The sequence below is a fragment of the Oncorhynchus clarkii genome, chromosome 20 (genome assembly GCF_045791955.1).
Source record: "Oncorhynchus clarkii lewisi isolate Uvic-CL-2024 chromosome 20, UVic_Ocla_1.0, whole genome shotgun sequence".
In the NCBI taxonomy this organism is placed as follows: Eukaryota; Metazoa; Chordata; class Actinopteri; order Salmoniformes; family Salmonidae; genus Oncorhynchus; species Oncorhynchus clarkii.
In genome coordinates, this window is record NC_092166.1 from 50,494,398 (window position 1) to 50,520,996 (window position 26,599).

General features: G+C 42.1%; 1 protein-coding gene across 2 annotated transcripts; it reads right to left on the minus strand.

Annotated features, from left to right (window-relative positions):
- Window positions 1-1,312: 1,312 nt before the first annotated feature.
- LOC139376465 (myc-associated zinc finger protein-like) lies at window positions 1,313-26,599 on the minus strand. Of its 2 annotated transcripts, none has more exons than XM_071119087.1 (7): window positions 25,723-26,599; window positions 21,954-22,104; window positions 21,319-21,716; window positions 20,746-20,987; window positions 20,239-20,302; window positions 17,648-17,819; window positions 1,313-3,815 (listed from the first exon to the last, which is right to left on the minus strand). In XM_071119087.1, the coding sequence occupies exons 1-7, from the start codon at window positions 25,753-25,755 to the stop codon at window positions 3,469-3,471; spliced, it is 1,407 nt and encodes a 468-aa protein (XP_070975188.1). In that variant the 5' UTR covers window positions 25,756-26,599; the 3' UTR covers window positions 1,313-3,468. The 2 variants fall into 2 exon arrangements, with proteins under 2 accessions (XP_070975188.1, XP_070975187.1); XM_071119086.1 differs by having other exon boundaries at window positions 20,230-20,302; window positions 25,723-26,577.

Sequence of the window (26,599 nt, forward strand, 5' to 3'; positions counted from 1 at the left end):
CTGGTATTGTTCCTTCTATAAATCTGGGGATTCCAGATCTTTTACACATTATCACCTAATATCTGTACTAACACGTTTTACTAAAATCATAGAAAAATTGGTGCATAAGAGAATGTTGAAACATTTAAATCAACACTTTATTCTATATGAGCACCAATACGGTTTTTGTAAAAACGACTCCACAGATATGTCTCTTTTGCAACTTGTGGATAAAATCGTTACAGCCCTGAACAACAACGAATACGCACTTGGCGTTTTTTAGATGTATCCAAAGTGTTTGACACGGTTGATCATGAAATATTATTTATTGAATTGCATTATTACGTTTTCATGATTAAACATGTAATTGGCTATAACTTTATGTTTGTGATAGAGAACAATTTGTTTATACAAACATCTGTACACCTACCAGGGCCAAGATATCCTGCCACAGGGTTCGATAATTGCACCTTTTTTTATTCCTAATCTATGTCATTGACCTTGCTGCTGTGTATTCTACCATACTTGCCATTCTCTTTGCTGATGACACCAATTTGATTTTATCACACAATAATTTGTATTCACTAATTAATGAAGCCAACTCAGGCATGGACACATTATCTGAATGGTTCCAGATAAACAATTATATTTAAATGTTAACAAATGTAACTTTATTGTATTAATCATTAATAAAAATAACCATTGTTAAAAAAATTCAAAAAAAGAGCCATAATGTTAATTGGTGGGAATGAAATGGAACATCCAGTAGATTCCTCTGAGTTCTAATTAATGAAAAGTTATCCTGGAAACAGCATACTTAATTTGCCTGCAGCGTAGTGATGAAATCTGTTGGTATCATCAGAAAGTTTAGTGGTTTGGTTCATCAAGCTTGCTTCCTAACTCTATACTAAAGCTGCATTTACCCATATCTCATTCACTGTAATATTGTCTGGGCCAGTATATTTTGTATGCTTCCTACCTACACAAATTACACATCATACAAAAGTCATTTGCAAGACTAGCCACCTCTAATTACCTGGCTCCATCTGAACCTTTGTTTAAGAAACTCAATATCTTGTCTAATTACGACATTAATGTGAGCCCATTATGCACTTTCATCCGTTTACTCAAATAAAAAAAATGCTCATCTCACACTTAATATATTTTACTTGTCAGAGATACCACAAATGTTGTCACCAGTTGCATGCCACCGCCCACCATTGTCATTACAACAGATCTGACATTGACAAAAAATCCTTAAGACTTTCTATCTCAAGCATGCGTGACAGACACAAACACCAAATAAATAATGGACACCCCTCACCTCATCTGTTTAGTCGTTTTACTTTTAATAGTAAACATTACAAAATAACATGATCTCTACTTCATCTACAAACTAATAACTTAATATTCATGATCGTGGTAAGCGTCAAAAATGGTTTGGCTCCAACAACTGTTCATAAACATGCATACTGTTGAAATATAAAAATATAAATACATCCCATTAATGTCCTTAATAAAACCATGACTAAGATTTTAAATAGTTCAGAATAAAATCATTACAACGCAGTTGAGTACAATAAGGCATTAAGATGTATCGCAAGAGCTGTACAGGTTCATAGAATATAGTTCAAAAATATAATTTGTTTTGCTTAATGCGGGAACCCTAAAATAACTTTGATTAAATCACTACTTTTCTCAACAGGAAGAACAAGTCTCCATTTTTTTTCAAGCTAACATACCAACACTAAACAGATGAAATGAAGCACTTCAGTACAAAACCAGGACTTGTTGAAAGCATACCAGGGGTGGGGCACAGAACACAAGTAGTACCTGGATATACTTATCTCAACCTGACCTTTGACCTTTAAAGTCCTTCCATGACATCACACCTTAACCACTGAAAAAGTCTAACAACCAAAATGATCTGAGGAAAAGTGATCTTTCTCAGATTCATGGGGAGCAGTAAGTCATAATATGAGTTGTGATCAGAACGCTGTGTGCATATACAGTGGGGCAAAAAAGTATTTATTCAGCCACCAATTGTGCAAGTTCTTCCACTTAAAAAGATGCAAATAAATTCATTAAAAATCCTACAATGTGATTTTCTGGATTTTTTTCTCTCATTTTGTCTGTCATAGTTGAAGTGTACCTATGATGAAAATTACAGGCCTCTCTCATCTTTTTAAGTGGGAGGACTTGCACAATTGGTGGCTGACTAAATACTTTTTTGCCCCACTGTACATGGTGGTGTCTAGAATTTGAATGAATGAGTTTTAATCATGTGAACTTGTACAAGGAACAAAACAAAGGAGACTATGGCAATGACAGTTACAAACAAAGAAAATGGCAGACATGAGTACAATTAATTTGACTGAATCAATGGCCACTTGATCTGTAGTGTAAGGGGGACTGCGGCTAACGTTCTTGTAACTTTACTTTTCCTAAAAGCAAAAAGTTGTCTTAGTTTCACTTTCATGCAAATTGTGTTTTAGGTGCAAGTGAACTGTGTCATGAGCCTGGCTGTACAGTAGCAGTCATGAGCACCTCATTGTGTATTAAAATGTGGCCGTGCCCAGAGAGGAAGACGCAGAGCAAATACCTGTCTGAACCTTTGGCGAAATTAAACATCAACATTTGTAAGGTGCTTGATACTCCTTAACTCAACTTTACCAATGTTTTTTTCTCTCTCTACTGTACCTGAAACAAATAGATGAAGTACACTGTTCATAATCACCATTACAGTATGGGCTAACCTCCAGATACATCGTTGGCCCTATTTAAAACAGACATACTCCGTGATAACACAATTTATACACAGTGTCTACTCCTGTCCATTTCTGGAAGGTAGCAGCCCCTGACTTATGTGCTATTCTCCCCCTCAACTTTTCATTCTCTTTCAGAATGTCCTACTAATATACACAACCTTTTGGTAAGATAATTTCCCTGTTACTCTTTTATATCATCCCCCAACTTCTTACTACGAGCCTTTCTTTTGAAGGCTCGGAAAAGAGAGCGACAAAAAGGAGACAAAAGGAAAGTCTTTCTGACATTACTAGAGGGGAGTAGTTGCTGGGACTGAGGGAGACCAAGGGTGGAAGGAGGGAGGGAGAGGGATAGAGTAGATGCACACAAGACCACATATAGGAGTCATAGGAGTCCTGAAAGTGCAAGAAAGTTCAGCCACGTTGGGGAAACTCACTTTCGTATTTGTCGTTGTCTCGGGTCATCGAATCAGCAGCGTACGGGACATATGTCCCCCCCTCTCGCCACATTCTCCTAACTGTTCTCGCATACTTTCTCTCTGCCTCTGTCTCCCCTAAGCCAGCCCGCTCTGTCCCTTTCCCCTTTTTCCACTAGCTATGGGACTTTGAGTAGCCACATTCTTTACTGTGGCTCTCCCCTAAGCAAGCCCCCTTTGTCCTCCTAACCTCTCACTATAGGACTTAGGGACTCAAGGGGCTGTGGTTCAAATGAGGCTCCACTCTGCTAACTGTGGGACTGAGGCTGGATGCTGGAGCAATCCGACACTAGCAGGTCCACCACCGTGTTGCCGCTGATGTAGAAGTTTGGGGCGGACACCATGTTGCCAAGGGACATGGAGGAGCTGGATGCCCCACTAGAGGTGACAGGGCTGGGAGATCCCCCTTGGCCCCCTGTGCTGTGGGTGCCCATGTGGCCCTGCAGCTGGGTGGGGGTCTTGCAGTGCACCCCGCACAGCTGGCACACAAGGACACCGCCGGAGCCCGTGCCGCCGAAGACGCCAGCGCTCTCCTTCCACTCCTGGCCGTGGTGCTTCTGGGCGTGGACGCGTAGGTAGGTCAGAGTGGTGAAGCCTGGAGGAAACATAGAGAGTTAGCGGTTAGTATCATTTCAAGGCTGTACAAGTAATGCTTTATAGCGTGGCTCCCCAAAAAGCAGGTGATTTTATTTGGCCCCCCAAGTTTTCTGAGCAAAAAAACAAACATTGTTGGACTAAGACTGTAAAAACAACAGCAAATCTGCTGCAAGTGATTTTGATTTTAGAAATCCGTTCCAAATGATTCCCACGCATGATAAAGAGATATAAGGTACCAGTCAAAAGTTTGGACACACCTTCTCATTCAAGGGTTTTTCTACATTGTAGAATAATATTGAAGACATCAAAACTATGAAATAACACATATGGAATCATGTAGTAACCAAAAAAAGTGTTAAAAAAATCTAAATATATTTTAGATTCTTCGAAGTAGCCATCCTTTGCCTTAATGACAGCTTTGCACACTTTTGGCACTCTGCGGTCCAACTCATCCCAAACCATCTCAATTGGGTTGAGGTCGGGTGATTGTGGAGGCCAGGTCATCTGATGCAGCACTGCATCACTCTCCTTCTTGGTCAAATAGCACTTACACAGCCTGGAAGTGTGTTGGGTTATTGTTCTGTTGAAAAACAAATGATCGTCCCACTAAGTGCAAACCAGATGGGAAGGTGTTTTTCTGCAGAATGCTGTGGTAGCCATGCTGGTTAAGTGTGCCTTGAATTCTAAATAAATCACTGACAGTCACCAGCAAAGCACCCCCACACCATCACACCTCTTCCTCCATGCTTAACGGTAGGAAACACACAAGCAGAGATCATCCGTTCACCTACTCTGTGTCTCACAAAAAACACGACGGTTGGAAAATCTCAAATTTGGACTAATCAGACCAAAGGACAGATTTCCACCGGTCTAATGTCCATTGCTCAAGTTTCTTGGCCCAAGCATGTCATTTCTTCTTATTGGTGTCCTTAAGTAAGTGGTTTCATTGCAGCAATTCGACCATGAAGGCCTGATTCATGCAGTCCCCTCTGAACAGTTGATGTTGAGATGTCTGTTATTTGAACTCTGTGAAGCATATATTTGGGCTGCAATTTCTGAGGCTGGTAATTCTAATGAACGTATCCTCTGCAGCAGAGGTAACTCTGGGTCTTCCTTTCCTGTTGTGGTCCTTATGAGAGCCAGTTTCATAGTTTCATAGTGCTTGATGTTAATTGTGACTGCACTTGAAGAAACTTTCAAAGTTCTTGAAATTTTCCAAATTGACTGACCTTCATGTCTTAAATTTCTCTTTGCTTGTTTGACCTGTAATTGCCATAATATGGTCGTGGTCTTTTACCAAATGGAGACATCTTCTGTATGCCACCCCTACCTTGTCACAACACAACTGATTGGCTCAAAGGCATTATGAAGGAAAGAAATTCCATAAATCAACTTAACAAGTCACACCTGTTAATTTAAATGCATTCCAGGTGACTACCTCATGAAGCTGGTTGAGAGAATGCCAAGAGTGTGCAAAACTGTCATCAAGGCAAATTGTGGCTACTTTGAAGAATTTCAAATCTAAAACATATTTTGATTTGTTTATCATTTTAATTGGTTACTACATGTTACTTCCTAGTTTTAATGTCTGAAAATAGTAAAAATAAATAAAAACCCTTGAGAGAGTAGTTGTGTCCAAATTTTTGACTGGTACTGCATGTGATCGTATTGTAGTGAACATTGTTGTGTCCTCTGTGACTCCATGTAGCGTATTGTTTCTTGTTATTGTGTTAGGATGTTCTGTGACTTTGCTTGATAGAAGAAAGGAAAGAAGGGAACACATTGTTACAATGGCCCAACACCTATAAACTATGTGTGCAAGGTCATGATCAGCCTATTGCACCCTGAGAGCAGGGACACCTAGTTTGTGCTTGAGTGTAAAGAGTGCTGAAGAGAGAGCATCCCTTCAGAGATTCTGACAGACTTGTACTTTGAGTATTACGTTTGTTGTAACCTCTCCGGCCATGATAAAAAAGATCTGTTGATTTAACTTTTGAGTCCTTAGTGGTAATTTCCACTAAAATTTGGCATGACGGAACAGGATGATTGAGTCTACCTGTGGAGCTCGGCAGTGAGGAAGCACCGGTGGAGCATTCCATGTGAAGGCGTGCAAGGGTCATACCCGTCTGACCAAAGAGGACTCACTGTGGGCTGCCCAGGAGAACACACAATCTACGAACCATGGAAGGACTGACAACTGAATTTCAGTAAGTCAATTTAAATTAAATTTTGAACAATGACTGTTTTCAGAAGCTTAGAAAAAGGATCCAGAGTCCTAAGAGGGAACTAGGCGGGGGTAGAGAGACCCCGTCGGCAATGTTGTCTGTAGGTATTCAGGGAATATGTAGTTCTGGGAACCATGGAAGTTCTGCGAACTCCATTTTAGGATTTAGAGAATAGTAAGTGATGCAGTGGAATGATTTTTGTGTGATTGACTAATTTACTGGAAAAGGGAAATTAGTTCCCAGAATGTTTGAGGTATGAGTGTGATAAATGTTAGAGTAAAGTAAATTGATAAGGTATCATTAAAAGTAATAATGGGGAAAGGGAACAGTAAAAGTAGATATGAAGACCCAGATTTGGTACCAAAGGGACCCAGTAAAGTGATGGCAAAGAAATTTGGTAAGGGGGTACTCTGCCAGGCAGTATATTGGACAGCATGATCCTGCGAAAGATGCTGTGAAGTTTGAAGAAGAGGTGAGAGCAATCCTTGCCATGTATAACCAAAGTAGAATACTCTCCGGCCATGATAATAAAGATCTGTTCATTTAACTTTGAAATTGTGAAATTGAGGAAATACTCCGTCTGTGTTTGAAGTTCAAGTGGAACCAGTGTAAAGGAGGTTGGAACAGTGATGCCAACTGTGCTGACCAACTCACTGCTGTGTTAAATAATGTAATGACAACAAACCCAAAGCACACAGACTAACAGAAAATACATTCCACCATGATGAAGGCCGGTGAGAGCTTTTAGGACTATCAGGAACGAATGGAGATCTTCCTCCAGCACTCTGGTCTGACCCCTGACAAAGACTCATACGGCAGTCTGCTGTGTCATGCAGTGGTTACTGGCCTGCGACAAGACCAGAAGACAGCTGTGACCACTACATGCATTGGGTGGGAGACAAAGACCCTTGCTGATGTCAAACCTCACATCCCCATGCAGAAAGACAGATCAGGTCTAAGAACTCCAAGACTGGTGCTTAACTACAAGCTGCACAGTTGATGTTATTTGCTGGAGGAAGAGGATACTGTGGAGGTGGAGGTCAAGGATGAGGCAGATGGCCTCGGTAGAGGTAGAGGCAGATGGCCTCGGTAGAGGAAGGGGAAGAGGTAGATGGTGAGGAGAGCAAGACACCTCTGGAAAGAGAGACTGGAGCTGCTACAACTGTGGCAAGCCAGGACATTTTGCAAGGGACTGTCCTGGTGATGGTAATAACCTTCCATATTTGCCCAGAAAATGGCAAAAACCTGGAAGATTTCATTCCTCCTGGAGGTAGTACTGTGGTTCAATATGTTGATGACCTGTTGGTCTGTTCCACATCTGAGGAAATCTATCACAAAGATACATTGTTGATGTTCTTAGCTGAAAATGGTCATAAAGCTTCCCTCTCTAAGATGCAGTTGTGTAGAAGTTATGTTAAATATTTGGGTCATGACATTACTTCTGAGGGCAGGGCCCTCTCTAAAGATAAGCTTGTGGCGATAAAGTCTCTGCCTAAACCTGTTCCTAAGCAGCACAATGTTGCTGTTGGGAGTGGCTTGCTACTGTCGCCGATGCTTGAAAGACTGTGCGGAGACAGTACAGCCTCTGCAGGAGAAAGAAATGATGGAAGAAAGATGGAAATGTCTGAAGTGGTGACGTTAAAGCAGGCTCTAATGTTGTGTTGACACAGTACCACAGAGTTGGCTGTAGGCCTGTGGGGTACTACTCTTAAGCGTTTAGACACTTATCCGAGGCATGGTATCCTGCCTCCGCTCTGTTGCAACTCGGTTTTGACATGTTCTGATATTGTAGCAATGACTGAGCTGACGGTGCATGTTCCCCATAACGGTTCATGCCATTATTACAGACTAAAACTTCCCATTTTACACCTGCCAGATTGCTAGATTATTAGAACATCCTTTTGACAATGTCTCATGTTACACTGAAGGGATATACTATACTTAACCCCTCCACTCTCCTCCCTACAGTTGATGCTGGTGAAGAACATGGCTGAATTGACCATTGAGATTGACATTGAGATTCAGACTTTTATTTATTGTGGATGGCTCAGCCCAGCGAAACGACAAGTGTGAACATTTAGTAGGCTATGCTGTTGTCACCTCTGTTCAAACTGTGGAAAGTGCTAGACTTCCCTCTCACTTGTCTGTTCAGGCAGCAGAGTTATTTGGTTTAAACAGAGCATGTATTTTGGCAAAGGATTGCTCTCTTAATATCTACACCGATAGTCGATTTGCATTTGGTGTTGTGCGCGATTTTGGCATGTTGTGGAATAGACCATTTTTTACTTAGTCTGGAAAAACTATTGCTCACAGTGATCTTGTCTCCTCTTTGCTGACGGCAATTCAGCTTTCCTCATCTTTTGGAGTGGTTAAAGTGCCAAGCACACACTTCTTCTACAGATGGCAGCAGTTCCTGTTCCCACTAACCCCTTCTCTCCTAATGATGTTGTTTTACAGGCAGCAGCTGATGCGACTGAGAACGGGCGGTAGGCTGAACACTGTCGCAAGGATACCTCGGGTACATGGCTTGATGATTCTAATAGACCTGCCATGCCCTGTTGTACTTCCCAATACCTTGCTAAATTGTCAAGGCCATTTTTCAAAAAGAGGGATGGTAGATCTTGTAAATAAATATTGGAGCACAGTAGGATTTACTGTGTCCCCGTGTCCCATTCCAGACCAGAGGGTCTCTGAGAACTTAATGATGGACTTCATTGAGTTGACCCCTTGTGACAGGAACAAGTATTGTTTGGTGATTGTTTACATATTTTCTAAATGTAATGAAACTTTTCCTTGCAGGAGAGCTACAGCAGCAGCTGGGGCATAGGCTCTTCTGTGAGAGATCATACCAAGGTGGGGTCTGCCGTCAAACGTCTTCTCCGACAATGGTCGTAATTTTGTGAATGAGATTGTTCAGTCCCTGTCAGGTCTAGCTCCCCTATGAGGTGTTGACAGGGCTATCCATGAGAATGACTAACCCACCCTTTCCTCAAAACAGGTTGACGTTGCAGGGAATGGAAGACAAGGTAGCATACTGCATCTCACTTAACAATATTCTTAAGACTTAACTATTCAACTGTCCTCAATACTGTCATTGGCCAATTTCCCCCCCAGAAATCCCGACCCCATTACTTATTTTGCGATGTACAATGTTACGGTCAGCCTAGTATATCCTAGACCAAACAATTGCAGTGACCCACCTCTCTCTAGTAGGATTGCAGCCCCCTGGTGTATTAGAGGAAATGGGAGTAACCATTTTGTTGAAAATGTTTGTAACTGTACTATGTTGGTTAATGGTAGCAATAACTGCTCTCTTGTAGTACATGATTCTGTTACAGGAGCACCAGGTAATATGAGTTATACAATTTCTGTCTGTCTACAACAAGTACATATGAAGGAGCCACATATTGTACCTATTGGTTGTGTGGCCTATTTGCTTATTTAAAAAAAAAAAATTGTTTTACCTTTATTTAACTAGGCAAGTCAGTTAAGAACAAATTCTTATTTTCAATGATGGCCTAGGAACAGTGGGTTAACTGCCTGTTCAGGGGCAGAACGACAGATTTGTACCTTGTCAGCTCGGGGATTTGAACTTGCAACCTTTCGGTTACTAGTCCAACGCTTTAACCACTAGGCTACCCTGCCGCCCCCACTAGGCTACCTAATTGGGGAGGGACGTGTGCGATTGGGTTTGTGGTGCTGGAAATGAGAGTCCTTGGAAACACTGAAACAGAATGGAGTGACCATCATCAGTCGACCCCTCGTTTTAATAAGTGATCTCTTGCAGATGTCACTCAGGTGTAGACATTCTTCTCCCGATTCGCTGGTGTTTTGCTGCCCCAATATAGAGTTGCATGTGCCTTAGATCAAATGAGAGATTTGGGTATTAAAGTTGAAAAAATGGGAAAAACTACTAGAGATGCTTTACTCTGAATGAGGAGTGAAATCACTCCACAAGGTGACCCTGCAAAACAGGGAGGCACTTGACTACCTTTTGTCTGGTGAAATAACTTGCTGTCTTACCAGGAACTTCCCTTTCCCCCTATAATGGATGATAATATGCAAGAATGAGTTAGTATCCATGTTTGATTAAGTACCTGAAGGTTTCAAGTTAGGTTGTTAAATGACAGCAACCTTATAATGTAAAAAAAGGATCAAATATGATGGATTTTTGCCTATTGTTATGCCTCTTGTATGTAATAATAAGTATTTACTAAATGCATTCCTGTTGACAGACGGAATGTATGTTAAGAAGTAACATATTTTTGTTATCACATTTGGTGATAAAAGGAGGGGGTGTAGTGGACATTTTTAGTGTCCTCTGCGTCTCTGCAAATGTGTGACTGCATGTAGCATATTGTTTCTTGCTATTGTGTTAGGATGTTCTGTGACTTCACTCTCAAGGAAAGGACTAACAGAAGAACAGAAATATTGTTACTTTGGCCCAACGCCTAGAAGAGCAGAGATGCCTAGTTTGTGCATGAGCATCCCTTCAGAGCTTCTGACAGACTTGTACTTTGAGTATTACGTTTGTTGTAACCTCAAGTAAGGTTTGAAATTATGTTTTATTCAAACATTATATCTGTGTGGGCTTCTTGCTGTCATTTTGCAGTCTTCAAATTATTTGTAATTATGTTGTTTCGGCCACCTGACCATCCACTCAAGAAATAAATTGGCCAGCGGCTGAATCTAGTTGATGATCCCTGCTTTATAAAGGTAGGGTAGGCGGGCTAGAATGAAAATGTGTTCCTTTAAAAAGGGCCAATCCGCAGTCAAAAAAAAATAAGAAAAATTGACCAACCCCTCTGTGTTTTGGTAAAAAGCTGAATGTAACCACTCTCTAATTCATAGACAGAGCTGTGGATGAAAGGACTGACCATCCCCTCTGTGTTTTGGTAAAAAGCTGAATGTAACCACTCTCTAATTCATAGACAGAGCTGTGGATGAAAGGACTGACCATCCCCTCTGTGTTTTGGTAAAAAGCTGAATGTAACCACTCTCTAATTCATAGACAGAGCTGTGGATGAAAGGACTGACCATCCCCTCTGTGTTTTGGTAAAAAGCTGAATGTAACCACTCTCTAATTCATAGACAGAGCTGTGGATGAAAGGACTGACCATCCCCTCTGTGTTTTGGTAAAAAGCTGAATGTAACCACTCTCTAATTCAGACAGAGCTGTGGATGAAAGGACTGACCAACCCCTCTGTGTTTTGGTAAAAAGCTGAATGTAACCACTCTCTAATTCATAGACAGAGCTGTGGATGAAAGGACTGACCATCCCCTCTGTGTTTTGGTAAAAAGCTGAATGTAACCACTCTCTAATTCATAGACAGAGCTGTGGATGAAAGGACTGACCATCCCCTCTGTGTTTTGGTAAAAAGCTGAATGTAACCACTCTCTAATTCATAGACAGAGCTGTGGATGAAAGGACTGACCATCCCCTCTGTGTTTTGGTAAAAAGCTGAATGTAACCACTCTCTAATTCATAGACCGAGCTGTGGATGAAAGGACTGACCATCCCCTCTGTGTTTTGGTAAAAAGCTGAATGTAACCACTCTCTAATTCATAGACAGAGCTGTGGATGAAAGGACTGACCATCCCCTCTGTGTTTTGGTAAAAAGCTGAATGTAACCACTCTCTAATTCATAGACAGAGCTGTGGATGAAAGGACTGACCATCCCCTCTGTGTTTTGGTAAAAAGCTGAATGTAACCACTCTCTAATTCATAGACAGAGCTGTGGATGAAAGGACTGACCATCCCCTCTGTGTTTTGGTAAAAAGCTGAATGTAACCACTCTCTAATTCATAGACAGAGCTGTGGATGAAAGGACTGACCATCCCCTCTGTGTTTTGGTAAAAAGCTGAATGTAACCACTCTCTAATTCATAGACAGAGCTGTGGATGAAAGGACTGACCATTCCCTCTGTGTTTTGGTAAAAAGCTGAATGTAACCACTCTCTAATTCATAGACAGAGCTGTGGATGAAAGGACTGACCAACCCCTCTGTGTTTTGGTAAAAAGCTGAATGTAACCACTCTCTAATTCATAGACAGAGCTGTGGATGAAAGGACTGACCATCCCCTCTGTGTTTTGGTAAAAAGCTGAATGTAACCACTCTCTAATTCATAGACCGAGCTGTGGATGAAAGGACTGACCATCCCCTCTGTGTTTTGGTAAAAAGCTGAATGTAACCACTCTCTAATTCATAGACCGAGCTGTGGATGAAAGGACTGACCATCCCCTCTGTGTTTTGGTAAAAAGCTGAATGTAACCACTCTCTAATTCATAGACCGAGCTGTGGATGAAAGGACTGACCATCCCCTCTGTGTTTTGGTAAAAAGCTGAATGTAACCACTCTCTAATTCATAGACAGAGCTGTGGATGAAAGGACTGACCATCCCCTCTGTGTTTTGGTAAAAAGCTGAATGTAACCACTCTCTAATTCATAGACCGAGCTGTGGATGAAAGGACTGACCATCCCCTCTGTGTTTTGGTAAAAAGCTGAATGTAACCACTCTCTAATTCATAGACAGGGCTGTGGATGAAAGGACTGACCATCCCCTCTGTTTTGGTAAAAAGCTGAATGTAACCACTCTCTAATTCATAGACAGAGCTGTGGATGAAAGGACTGACCATCCCCTCTGTGTTTTGGTAAAAAGCTGAATGTAACCACTCTCTAATTCATAGACAGAGCTGTGGATGAAAGGACTGACCATCCCCTCTGTGTTTTGGTAAAAAGCTGAATGTAACCACTCTCTAATTCATAGACAGAGCTGTGGATGAAAGGACTGACCATCCCCTCTGTGTTTTGGTAAAAAGCTGAATGTAACCACTCTCTAATTCATAGACAGGGCTGTGGATGAAAGGACTGACCATCCCCTCTGTGTTTTGGTAAAAAGCTGAATGTAACCACTCTCTAATTCATAGACAGAGCTGTGGATGAAAGGACTGACCATCCCCTCTGTGTTTTGATAAAAAGCTGAATGTATCCACTCTCTAATTCATAGACAGAGCTGTGGATGAAAGGACTGACCAACCCCTCTGTGTTTTGGTAAAAAGCTGAATGTAACCACTCTCTAATTCATAGACAGAGCTGTGGATGAAAGGACTGACCATCCCCTCTGTGTTTTGGTAAAAAGCTGAATGTAACCACTCTCTAATTCATAGACCGAGCTGTGGATGAAAGGACTGACCATCCCCTCTGTGTTTTGGTAAAAAGCTGAATGTAACCACTCTCTAATTCATAGACAGAGCTGTGGATGAAAGGACTGACCAACCCCTCTGTGTTTTGGTAAAAAGCTGAATGTAACCACTCTCTAATTCATAGACAGAGCTGTGGATGAAAGGACTGACCATCCCCTCTGTGTTTTGGTAAAAAGCTGAATGTAACCACTCTCTAATTCATAGACAGAGCTGTGGATGAAAGGACTGACCATCCCCTCTGTGTTTTGGTAAAAAGCTGAATGTAACCACTCTCTAATTCATAGACCGAGCTGTGGATGAAAGGACTGACCATCCCCTCTGTGTTTTGGTAAAAAACTGAATGTAACCACTCTCTAATTCATAGACCGAGCTGTGGATGAAAGGACTGACCATCCCCTCTGTGTTTTGGTAAAAAGCTGAATGTAACCACTCTCTAATTCATAGACAGAGCTGTGGATGAAAGGACTGACCATCCCCTCTGTGTTTTGGTAAAAAGCTGAATGTAACCACTCTCTAATTCATAGACAGAGCTGTGGATGAAAGGACTGACCATCCCCTCTGTGTTTTGGTAAAAAGCTGAATGTAACCACTCTCTAATTCATAGACAGAGCTGTGGATGAAAGGACTGACCATCCCCTCTGTGTTTTGGTAAAAAGCTGAATGTAACCACTCTCTAATTCATAGACAGAGCTGTGGATGAAAGGACTGACCATCCCCTCTGTGTTTTGGTAAAAAGCTGAATGTAACCACTCTCTAATTCATAGACAGAGCTGTGGATGAAAGGACTGACCATCCCCTCTGTGTTTTGATAAAAAGCTGAATGTATCCACTCTCTAATTCATAGACAGAGCTGTGGATGAAAGGACTGACCAACCCCTCTGTGTTTTGGTAAAAAGCTGAATGTAACCACTCTCTAATTCATAGACCGAGCTGTGGATGAAAGGACTGACCATCCCCTCTGTGTTTTGGTAAAAAGCTGAATGTAACCACTCTCTAATTCATAGACAGAGCTGTGGATGAAAGGACTGACCAACCCCTCTGTGTTTTGGTAAAAAGCTGAATGTAACCACTCTCTAATTCATAGACAGAGCTGTGGATGAAAGGACTGACCATCCATGATATCCAAACTATTGTTTTAACCATGTCTATACAGTGTTTGTTTATGAACATTGGAGTAAAACAAGTTTATAGTTTGGCTTCCAAAGGGGTGTGACAGCTGAATTAAGCTCATGAGGCATTTTTACGTTATGTTCTTCAAGAATTTTATGTATATGTATATATATTTATATATATATATATACACATCTACATACAATTCTTGAAGAACATAACGTAAAAATGCCTATATATAAATATATATATACTCAGCAAAAAAAGAAACGTCCTCTCACTGTCAACTGCGTTTATTTTCAGCAAACTTAACGTGTAAATATTTGTATGACCATAACAAGAATCAATAACTGAGACATAAACTGAATAACTTCCACAGACATGTGACTAACAAATTAAATAATGTGTCCCTGAACAAAGAGGGGGTTAAAATCAAAAGTAACAGTCAGTATCCAGCTGCATTAAAAGTACTGCAGTGCATCTCCTTATGGACTGCACCAGATTTGCCAGTTCTTGCTGTGAGATGTTACCCCACCAAGGCACCTGCAAGTTCCCGGACATTTCTGGGGGGAATGGCCCTAGCCCTCACCCTCCGGTCCAAAAGGTCCCAGACGTGGTCAATGGGATTGAGATCCGGGCTCTTCGCTGGCCATGGCAGAACACTGACATTTCTGTCTTGCAGGAAATCACACACAGAACAAGCAGTATGGCTGATGGCATTGTCATGCTGGAGGGTCATGTCAGGATGAGCCTGCAGGAAGGGTACCACATGAGGGAGTGGGATGTCTTCCCTGTAACGCACAGCATTGAGATTGCTTGCAATGACAACAAGCTCAGTCCGATGGTCTGGGGCGGTGTGGGGCGATCCCGATCCAGAGTACAGGCCTCAGTGTAACGCTCATTCCTTCGACGATAAACGCAAATCCGATCACCCCTGTTGGTCAGTGAGAGCACTTTTTGCTAGTCCTGTCTGGTCCAGCGACAGTGGGTTTGTGCACATAGGCGACATTGTTGCCGGTGATGTCTGGTGAGGACCTGCCTTTACAACAGGCCTACAACCCCTCAGTCCAGCCTCTCTCAGCTTATTGCGGACAGTCTGAGCACTGATGGAGGGATTGTGCATTCCTGGTGCATTCCTGTTGCCATCCTGTACCTGTCCTGCAGGTTGTTTAGGATGTACCGATCCTGTGCAGGTGTTGTTATACATGGTCTGAAACGGTGAGGACGATCAGCTGTCCGTCCTGTCTCCCTGTAGCGCTGTCTTAAGCGTCTCACACTACGGACATTGCAATTTATTGCCCTGGCCACATATGCAGTCCTCATGCCTCCTTGCAGCATGCCTAAGGCACATTCACTCAGATGACCAAGGACCCTGGGCATCTTTCATTTGGTGTTTTTCAGAGTCAGTAGAAAGGGCTCTTTTGTGTCCTAAGCTTTCATAACTGTGACCTTAATTGCCTACCATCTGTAAGCTGTTAGTGTCTTAACCTCACTAGGGTATGTGGGAGGCTAGTGTCCCACCTGGCCAACATCCAGTGAAATTGCAGAGCGCCAAATTCAAATACAGAAATACTCATTATAAAAATTCAGAAAACATACAAGTATTTTTACATAGGTTTAAAGATAAACTTCTTGTGAATCCAACCAGTGTCAGATTTCAAAAAGGCTTTACAGCGAAAGCATACCTTACGATTATTTAATTATTAATTATCGCCCAGCAGACAAATCATTACAAACAGTAACCAGCCAAGTAGAAGAGTTACACAAGTTAGAAATAGAGAAAATTAATCACTTACCTTTGATGATCTTCATATGGTTGCACTCAGAAGACATTCATTTACTCAATAAATGTTTGTTTTGTTCGATAAAGTCTCTCTTTATATCCAAAAACCTCTGTTTTGTTCGCACGTTTTATCCAGTAATCCACAGGCTCAAACGCAGTCACAACAGGCAGACAAAAAAATCTAAATTGTATCCGTAAAGTTCATAGAAACATATCAAACAATGTTTATATTCAATCGACAGGTTGTTTTTAGCCCAAATAATCAATAGTATTTCAACCGAACAATAACGTCGTCAATATAAAAGGTAAACAAGAAAGGCACTCTCTCGTTCCTGTGCATGAAAAAGCTATGTGACACTGTTGACATCTAGTGGAAGGCATAGGAACTACAATTTGAGTCCTAAGTCAATGGATACTGTAATGGCATTGAATAGAAAACTACAAAACAAAAACAAATCCTACTTTCTGGATGGATTTTTCTCAGGTTTTTGCCTGCCAAATCAGTTCTGTTATACTCACAGTTTTGGAAACTGTAGAGTGTTTCCTATCCAAATCTACCAATTATACGCATATCCTATATTCTGGGCCTGAGTAGCAGGCATCTTAATTTGGGCACGCTTTTCATCCAAAATTCCGAATGCTGCCCCCTACCCTAGAGAAGTTAACGACCATTCCACAGGTGCATGTTCATGAATTGTTTATGGTTCTTTGAACAAGCATGGGAAACAGTGTTTAAACCCTTTACAATGAAGATCTGTGAAGTTACTTCGATTTTTACGAATTATCTTTGAAAGACAGGGTCCTGAAAAAAAGAGAAGTTTCTTTTTTTGCTGAGTTTATATGTCATTAATTTCCACTGAACCAAAAATAGAAATGAAACATGCAACAACTTTAAAGATTTTACTGAGTTATAGTTCAAATACTTACTTTCCACCATAATTTGCAAATAAATTCATTCAAAATCCTACAATGTGACTTTATGAATTTTCTTTTCTCATTTTGTCTGTCATAGTTGAAGTGTACCTATGATGAAAATTACAGGCCTCTCTCATCTTTTTAAGTGGGAGAACTTGCACAATTGGTGGCTGACTAAATACTTTTTTGCCCCACTATAACTACTCCTCAGCACCCCCCCTCCCCTCCACACACACACTTTAAAGTGGCCTTTTATTGTCCCCAGCCCAAGGTCCATCTGTGTAATGATCTTGGTGTTTAATCAGCTTCTTGATATGCCACACCTGTCAGGTGGATGGATTATCTTGGCAAAGGAGAAATGCTTACTAACATGGATATAAACAAATTAGTGTACAAATTGAGACAAAAAAATGCTTTTTGTGCATGGACTTGACAAATTTTTCCATGCCAGGACTTGACAAATGTTTATTACTTCTAAATAAACCATTTATAAACTTTGAATGTTTATTAAGATCAGATAAACCACTTATAAAATCGAAACGTTTCTTAACATCTTCACCCATCAAACAATCTGGGGTGTTGACAGACACTCACTGCGGTTACAGAGATGGCAGGCGTGGTGCTGCGATTGGTTGTGGACCCTCATGTGATCGGTGATGTAGGCAGCAGACAGGAGCTTGCCGCATATGTGGCACGGGACCTTCTCCTCGTGGCGGATCATATGGGCACGTAGCCGGTCCCTCGTGGCGAAGCTGGATTCGCACGTCTAAACACATCAAGAGATATGAGGAATGACTGGTTATCCATAAAGATACAGAGGAAGCAGTAGTTTAACCCTAGAGGTTAAGCCCCGTCTAAGCCGGGCAGGTTTTGATTTATTTTAAGACCACTTAATGTATCCAAGAGATGTATAAAAAACATTATTGGATGAATTTGGCATTACTGCTATTAGCAGTGAATAACAGGTTCACTGGAATCAACAAATAGTCCCCACAAAAAAATCTACAGGAAGTTTGTTCTGAAGCGCCTCTCCTATATGTGAGAGATAAGGAAGATCAGGAAAAATGTTGTTGTTTTTAAACATACACTGCTCAAAAATATAAAGGGAACACTAAAATAACACATCCTAGATCTGAATGAATGAAATATTCTTATTAAATACTTTTTTCATTACATAGTTGAATGTGCTGACAACAAAATCACACAAAAATTATCAATGGAAATCAAATTTATCAACCCATGGAGGTCTGGATTTGGAGTCACACGCAAAATTAAAGTGGAAAACCACACTACAGGCGGATTCAACTTTGATGTAATGTCCTTAAAACAAGTCAAAATGAGGCTCAGTAGTGTGTGTGGCCTCCACGTGCCTGTATGACCTCCCTACAACGCCTGGGCATGCTCCTGATGAGGTGGCGGATGGTCTCCTGAGGGATCTCCTCCCAGACCTGGACTAAAGCATCCGCCAACTCCTGGACAGTCTGTGGTGCAACGTGGCGTTGGTGGATGGAGCGAGACATGATGTCCCAGATGTGCTCAATTGGATTCAGGTCTGGGGAACGGGCAGGCCAGTCCATAGCATCAATGCCTTCCTCTTGCAGGAACTGCTGACACACTCCAGCCACATGAGGTCTAGCATTGTCTTGCATTAGGAGAAACCCAGGGCCAACATATGGTCTCACAAGGGCTCTGAGGATCTCATCTCGGTACCTAATAGCAGTCAGGCTACCTCTGGCGAGCACATGGAGGGCTGTGCGGCCCCCCAAAGAAATGCCACCCCACACCATGACTGACCCACCGCCAAACCGGTCATGCTGGAGGATGTTGCAGGCAGCAGAACGTTCTCCACGGCGTCTCCAGACTGTCACGTCTGTCACATGTGCTCAGTGTGAACCTGCTTTAATCTGTGAAGAGCACAGGGCGCCAGTGGCGAATTTGCCAATCTTGGTGTTCTCTGGCAAATGAAAAACGTCCTGCACAGTGTTGGGCTGTAAGCACAACCCCCACTTGTGGACGTCGGGCCCTCATACCACCCTCATGTTTCTGACCGTTTGAGCAGACACATGCACATTTGTGGCCTGCTGGAGGTAATTTTGCAGGGCTCTGGCAGTGCTCCTCCTGCTCCTCCTTGCACAAAGGCTATGTTACCACTAGAGTGAAAGCACCGCCAGCATTCAAAAGTGACCAAAACATCAGCCAGGAACATAGGAACTGAGAAGTGGTCTGTGGTCCCCACCTGCAGAACCACTCCTTTATTGGGGGTGTCTTGCTAATTGCCTGTAATTTCCACCTGTTGTCTATTCCATTTGCACAACAGCATGTGAAATTTATTGTCAATCAGTGTTGCTTCCTAAGTGGACAGTTTGATTTCACAGAAGTGTGATTGACTTGGAGTTACATTGTGTTGTTTAAGTGTTCCCTTTATTTTTTTGAGCAGTGTATATTTAACCCCTTATTTTAGGCACTAAACTACAAGATATACAGTGCATTCAGAAAGTATTCAGACCCCTCTACTTTTCCCACATTTTGTTATGTTACAGCCTTATTCTAAAATGTATACAATATTTTTTTTCCCAGCTTCAATCTATACCCCATAATGACAGAGAACACCACCACGTTCGTGAGAGTCATCTTTCAACAGATTGATCTTAATACTTTGTAGGCCAAACCGGTCGGACGCTACAGACGTTTTATGAGAACAGCAATTTTTGGGATGTCTCATGGTGTGACAAACACTGCTCTAGCTCTGCCACCACCACAGATGCGGAAGGGCAATATCAGCGGATGCACAGCCCATGCAACATTTTTTTTTTTAGCTTAAACAGGTGGATTTTGATTGGGATTTTTGTATTATGTTAATTACATTTCCGCTGGGAAGCGGAAATTGTAGGCTCAGGGTTAATAGCAAAATTATCTTTCATTTTATTTAATTCAGGGTTGGAGTCAATTCCATTTCAATTCAGTCAATTAAGGAAGTAAACTCAAATTCCAATTCCAAAGAAAATTGGAATTTCAGTTCACTTCCTGAATTGACTGAATTTAAATGGAATTGATCCCAACCCCAATTCTATTACAATGGATAGTTATGATACGAAGGATTTAAGGTACAGAGAAGCAAATTGGTGGTTAACAATGACTGTATTGAGATGTGTAAAAGGATATAAAATAGCACAAACATCAAGTACCGGACACTTGAAGGGTCGTTCAGAAGAGTGGACTTGTCTGACATGACTGTTGAGATGGTCGGGCCTGAAAGATGTGAGACAGGAAGAGTTGAGACTTACAACACCTTGTTATACACTTTCTCCAGCTGAAAATGTGAACTTCCAAATTCAAACTTTGTCAGATGTCTTAAGATAAGTTCAAGTCCCAGGGCGTGTTTTGTGTAGATTCAGCTAAATGCCACAACCCAATATGAATGAAAAAGATAAAACATTTGTGGTGCTTAAATTTTCCATTCATTTTGGGTTGAGCCTTACAGCTGCATCTACACAACTCATGGCATGGGATGTGGACTCATCTTGACTACTTTTTAGGTCTAAAACATCTGACAAACTCGTTGGAATGTATCACAGACACAAAGTGTAAGAAAGCGGCTTGAAATACAGAGAGAGGCAATATATGAAAACATTTTCTTTGCCTGCCCAAATTAACACAACCCTGCTCTCTGGCCTATAGCGTGCCATTCTCACCTGGAGAAAGCCTTGGCACAGTGGGGGCACACGTAGGGTTTCTCCACACCACCTTGGTGAGAGCGCACGTGGTGGCTCATGCGGTCCTTCCTCTTGAACCTCTGCTGGCAGATGGGGCAGGAGAAGGGTTTCTCATCCGAGTGGGAGAGACGGTGTCGGTTAAGGTGGTACACGTCTCGGAAGGCCTTCCCGCACGTTTCACAAGCGTGATTCTTCCGCACAGGGTTTGGGTTCGATGGCCGCTGGGGGGGAGGGGGTGAGGAGAACAAACATTGTTTGTGAGGAGTAAAAACTGTTTTTTATGCATTGTCGGACATGACTATTACACATGCCTTGTTGATTATTTACATATCATATAGTCGAGTCTCTGTGTCTTTCCGAACCACGCAGACAAACATGGCTCGCTACACCTAGATCATTTCTTTGGACCGTTTGCATAAAGTGCTGAATTCCCTCTATTGAAAATAAGGCTTTTCCACAATCTCCATAAAGACCATGCAAGAGAAAGCTAAAGTCTAGTTTTCCTTTTCACGGACGACGACAACAACAACCTCCAGAAGCACCCTGACCCACCTGTGCTGTCGCCCCCGCCCCCATGTCAACAGCTGCAGGAGGAGCATGGGGGTTAACGCTAGCCACTACGCTTGCCATGGCAACCTCTTCGCCATCCTGACTACCCACAGCTGGCTGCTGGGACGCCAGCACGCTGGGAGGGGGGAGAGGGGAAGGAACGGAGAGGTGGAGCAGGGTGAGGGGGACCGTGTACCTCTCCGTCCTACCTCCCGACACCACCTGCGCTGGGCCGGCACCATTGCCACCCTCCTTTGCACCCTCCTCCTGCTCCCCTGCTCGCTTCATGCGTACCCCGGTGTGGACCGACTGGTGCCGCCGCAGGTTGTAGTTGTTCTTGAACTGCTTGCTGCATATGGCACAGATGTGGGGCACACGGGCAGGCCGGGACACCGTCTTCACTGTAGGACGGAAGACCGGAAGAAGAGAGGGAATGAAAGAGGAAGACAGGGAGAGGAAATGCACATTAATAATAATATCCCTATCAATTCAAAATATAATAGTATGAAGACTAACACATTATGCTTATAACAGGATAACAGACCACTTGTTTGGCAATCTACATTACTTCCTTTTCAACTTAATTGCTGATAACGGCTGAAGAAGCAATGGTATTTCACAACCCATGATTCTCTCACCGGGTAAGGGTTCTTCATTGAGGGCAGCAGTGTCCACCGTGGAAGGAGGATGGACTATGTGCTCTGTGGGAGGGGTCTGAGGAGAGGCCATATGGACTGGTAAGAGTTCTGATTGGAGGGTCCCCTCCACTTGGTTTTGGGTGGGAGTAGTCTGGAGAAATAAACACAGCCATCAGCAGAAAGTCACTGCATTGTCTAGGGCAGGTATTCCCAAACTGGGGTACCCCCAGGAGTAGCGCAATGCTGTCGGGGTTCACCAAATAAAAATGTGATTCGCATTTTTTTTATATAATTTTAAAAATATATACATATATATAAAAAACATTCTTCACATTTTCAAAACATTTATATTTTCCAACGGGGCAATACATTTAGGTGAGGTCTTTTTCGCCTGAGTAGCCTCGTTTCACTGCAAAAATAAAATTCAACCATCTAGTGTTCAGCGAAACAACAACACAATGTCAAATACAGGTAGCCTAGTCAAATAATTCACATCCAATCACATTAACCGTTACTCTTGTGGGAATTCCACTAACGGTCAGTACGTAGCTGCTGCTCATTCCATTTGCTCAAAAATTGATAAATGGTTTAAAAAAAAGTAAGGCCATAGAGACGCATTACAGCTCTACTGGTAGTACTGCTACTACCAGCAGTACTATACCTGCACCTGTCGACAACAGAAGTTGTTCTGCTTCCACGAGCACATCCAATGCTAGCATCAGTAATTCTACATTCGGTGTTAGCCCAGCTAACATGGACACTGACAGTTGTAAATCTGATGCAGCCGAAGAGCTACTGCCCCCTTACCCAGGAAAGCACCGAACAACAGACAGGGACATTGGACCATCGAAGACGCAAATATGATGAGAACTACATTGATTGGGGTTCACTTATATTGGGAGTAGTGCCTTTCCTCAGCCACAGTGTGTTATATTTTCAAAAGTACTATCTCACAACTCGATGAAACCTTCACTCTTAAGCAGACATTTAGAAACAAAACAGACCAATTTGAAAAATAAGCGACGGGAGTTTTTTGAGCGAGAATTAAGACAACTTTCGAGTAGTAAGACATGTATAAAAGCAACAGATGCCATTAATAAGGAGCTAGAAGCGTCTTATATGGTGAGCTACCAAGTGGCTAGGATAGGCAAGCCCCATACTATTGTGGAGGACTTAATTATTCCTGCTGTCGCGGATATAGCTGGGACAATGCTGGGGGAAAAGGCACAAAATAACTATACAGACAATGTCTCCATCAAATAACACTGTTTCACGACTCATCAGTGACATGGCAGGAGATGTTCTGAAACAATTACTGCTTCGTATACAAGCCAGTGAATTCTATGCGCTACAGCTTGATGAGTCAACACACGTGGCGGGCCTGGCACAGCTCCTGGTATATGTCCGTCACATTTATGGGGGGTCAATTAAGGAAGACATCCTCTTCTGCAAACCACTGGAAACCAGGGCAAAAGGAGAGGATATTTTTAAAGTACTGGACAAGATGTGTTGGTATCTGTACTGATGGCACAAAAGCCATGACAGGGAGACATAGTGGAGTGGTAACGCATGCAAGCAGTTGCTCCCGACACCACTTGGGTACACTGCAGCATCCACCGAGAGACTCTTACTGCCAAAGGAATGCCTGACAGCTTGAAAGACGTTTTGGACACTACAGTGAAAATGATTAACTTTGTTAAAGCAAAGTCCCTGAACTCTCATGTATTTTCTGCGATATGCGATGATATGGGCAGCGACCATGTTACACTTATACAACATACGCGCTGACAAGAGTAACGGTTAATGTGATTGGATGTGAATTATTTGAGGCTACCTGTAGTTGACATTGTGCGCTGATTGTCCAGGGGCAAAGTATTGACACATTTTTTTTTTTTTTATAAAATTGAAAGACGAGCTTAGTTTTCTTCACTGACCATCATTTTCACTTGTCTGACCGCTCTCATGATGACGAGTTCCTCACAAGACTGGCCTACCTGGGTGATGTTTTTCTCACCTGAATGATCTGAATCTAGGATTACAGGGGACTCTCCGCAACTATATTCAACGCACGGGACAAAATTGAGGCTATGATTAAGCAGTTGGAGCTCTTCTCTCTCTCTGCACTAACAAGGACAACACACACTTTCCATCATTGTATGATTTTTTGTGTGCAAATGAACTCAAGCTAACAGACAATGTCATATGAGATATAGTGAAGAACCTGAGTGAGTTTGGTGCAAATTAGGCAGGTATTTTCCCAAAACGGACGGCACAAACAACTGGATACATTATCCCTTTCATACCCTGCCTCCAGTCCACTTGCCAATATCTGAACAAGAGAGCCTCATTGAAATTGCAACAAGCAGTTCTGTGAAAATGTAATTTAATCAGAAGCCACTGCCAGATTTCTGGATTGGGCTGCGCTCAGAGTATCCTGTCTTGGCAAATCGCGCTGTTAAGACACGGACGCCCTTTCCAACCACGGACCTCGGCCCGCACTAGCATGAAAACTACATACAGGCACGGACTGTGTGTGGAAAATTAATTAAAACTAAGCCTCTCTCCAATACAACCCAACATTGCAGTTATGTGCATCCTTTCCAGCACACCCTTCTCATTAACCTGTGGTGAGTTATTCACAATTTTCGAGGAACAAAAAGTTTTATATGTAAGATGGTTAAATAAAGAGAAAAATTATTGATTATTATTATATTATTATTTGTGCCCTTTTCCTAGAAGAGCTCTTTGTCACTTCCCACGAGCCTGGTTGTGACAAAAACTCACACTCATTCTTATGTTTAATAAATGTATGGTATGTGTCTTTTTCCCAATGCAGTTCAACCAAAACTTCCGCCCCATTATTTAGAGGGGCGTTCTACTACGCTCCCATTGGCTAGCTAACGTTGTCTCTCTCACAGGCGATGTGCGCAGACACAGTGGCCTTCCAAGGTAAGGATGGGAAGTGTCATTTAACAATTAGCTGCCTACCATAATGCAGGCCTATTATCATCACGTCTGGTAACATTTGCCCATGTATTTATTTTTTAGTTTCAATGACTTGTAAAAATAGCTCAGAACTTTGCTGAATTCCCTCAATTGAAGGTCAGCTAAGTTAAAATGGGCTACTTAACGTTACTAGGTCGGTATTTGAAGTTACACTACTAATGATAATATATCATCAGGTTAAAGCATATGTTTATTATTCATAATTTCTCTAATATTTTAGCTAATCATTCAGTCGAATTGCGCTATGCTACAGCCATTGAATCTGTCTTTGCGCGTTAAAGGACGTTAATGGATAGCTCTGTCCACATTACGTTGTTATATTTTTCAATCTTGAAATACAAGGGCAAACGTTATTAATCAGTGACTGAAATTTGGCGCTCCGTGGTATTCACTTCCGGACTTGGAGAGCGTCCAAAGCGTCGAGGAACGCCTCTCTGAATAACGGGGCGTGGTTTTGGCTTAAGTGCGGTGTGGGAAAAGAAAGACGCTTCACACGTAGTGTGTGTGGCAGGCTTACAATGATGGCAAAAGACAACATTTGAGAGTGCGCTGACCCTGGTGCTAGAGGGGGTACGCAGCTGGAGGTTGAATGTTTGAAGGGGTAACGGGACGATAAAAAGTTTGGGAACCACTGGTTTAGAGTAAATGCTACTTCGTTTACCTAAATGGCCAGGCCCCTGGGGCTACAGACCCAAAAAATATTCAGCAGCCATTCTTCAGAAAAGCGCACACACGCATAGACAGAAGGTCAATTAAAACTTACCTGGAAGAGAAAATTGCTCCAAGCAGCATCCATTTTGCACCAAAGCGATGAAGAGTATAAAATCAGCTAAGTAATCCTGATGGCGATTCGACAGTAAAACCGTTGGCATAATATTTAATCGCACTGTTGATGATTGTGGCGAGAAGATCTATGTTGACAGTATTCAAATGCAACAAGAAAAGTATGCCATTGATCATCCGAAAGGGACATGCAACTATCAAAAATGTACCTTGTAAAAATATTTATCTAACAGGCGTATTCAAGCTATTCAAATTTACGCAGGCGTTTCGTCTAGGCTGACTGCCTGAGTGGAATTGCCAGCTCCAATAGTGGCCTATTTATCTTTGACTTTGGTTTCAAACTTTAATTTTATCAAAGCATAAGGAATGCATATCTCTTGGCATTGATGACTTTGAAACCAAATATCTGTGCGCACAAAATCAATGTTATTTATATAGCCGTAGTCATATAATAGGTCGATCTTAAAATTAAAAGTAATGCATTACGCACAATGACAACTACTATCAGTGTTACAATAAACGCATTCGAAAGAGTAGCAGTTCATTATTTTAATTTATGAATCTATTCTTCCGATTTCCCCCAACAGGCCAATCGCTTGTTTTGTCGAAGCCTCGTTGTTGGATTCAAGCCCTGACCCTAAGCTAAGAGCGCTCGCGCCGGGACGCAGCCTATCGCTCCACCTCGGCTGTTCAATTGCGAGGATGTCATCTTTCTTTTTTTATTGCTCGCTCTCCCTCCTCCCTCCATGTATCTTTCTTCCTTTTCTTTTTAAATCCTCTTTCTTCTCCCCCTCCTCTCCTTTTCTTGCACCGCTATGTCCCAGTTGCTCTTAAAGGGATATCATTTATATTCGTTG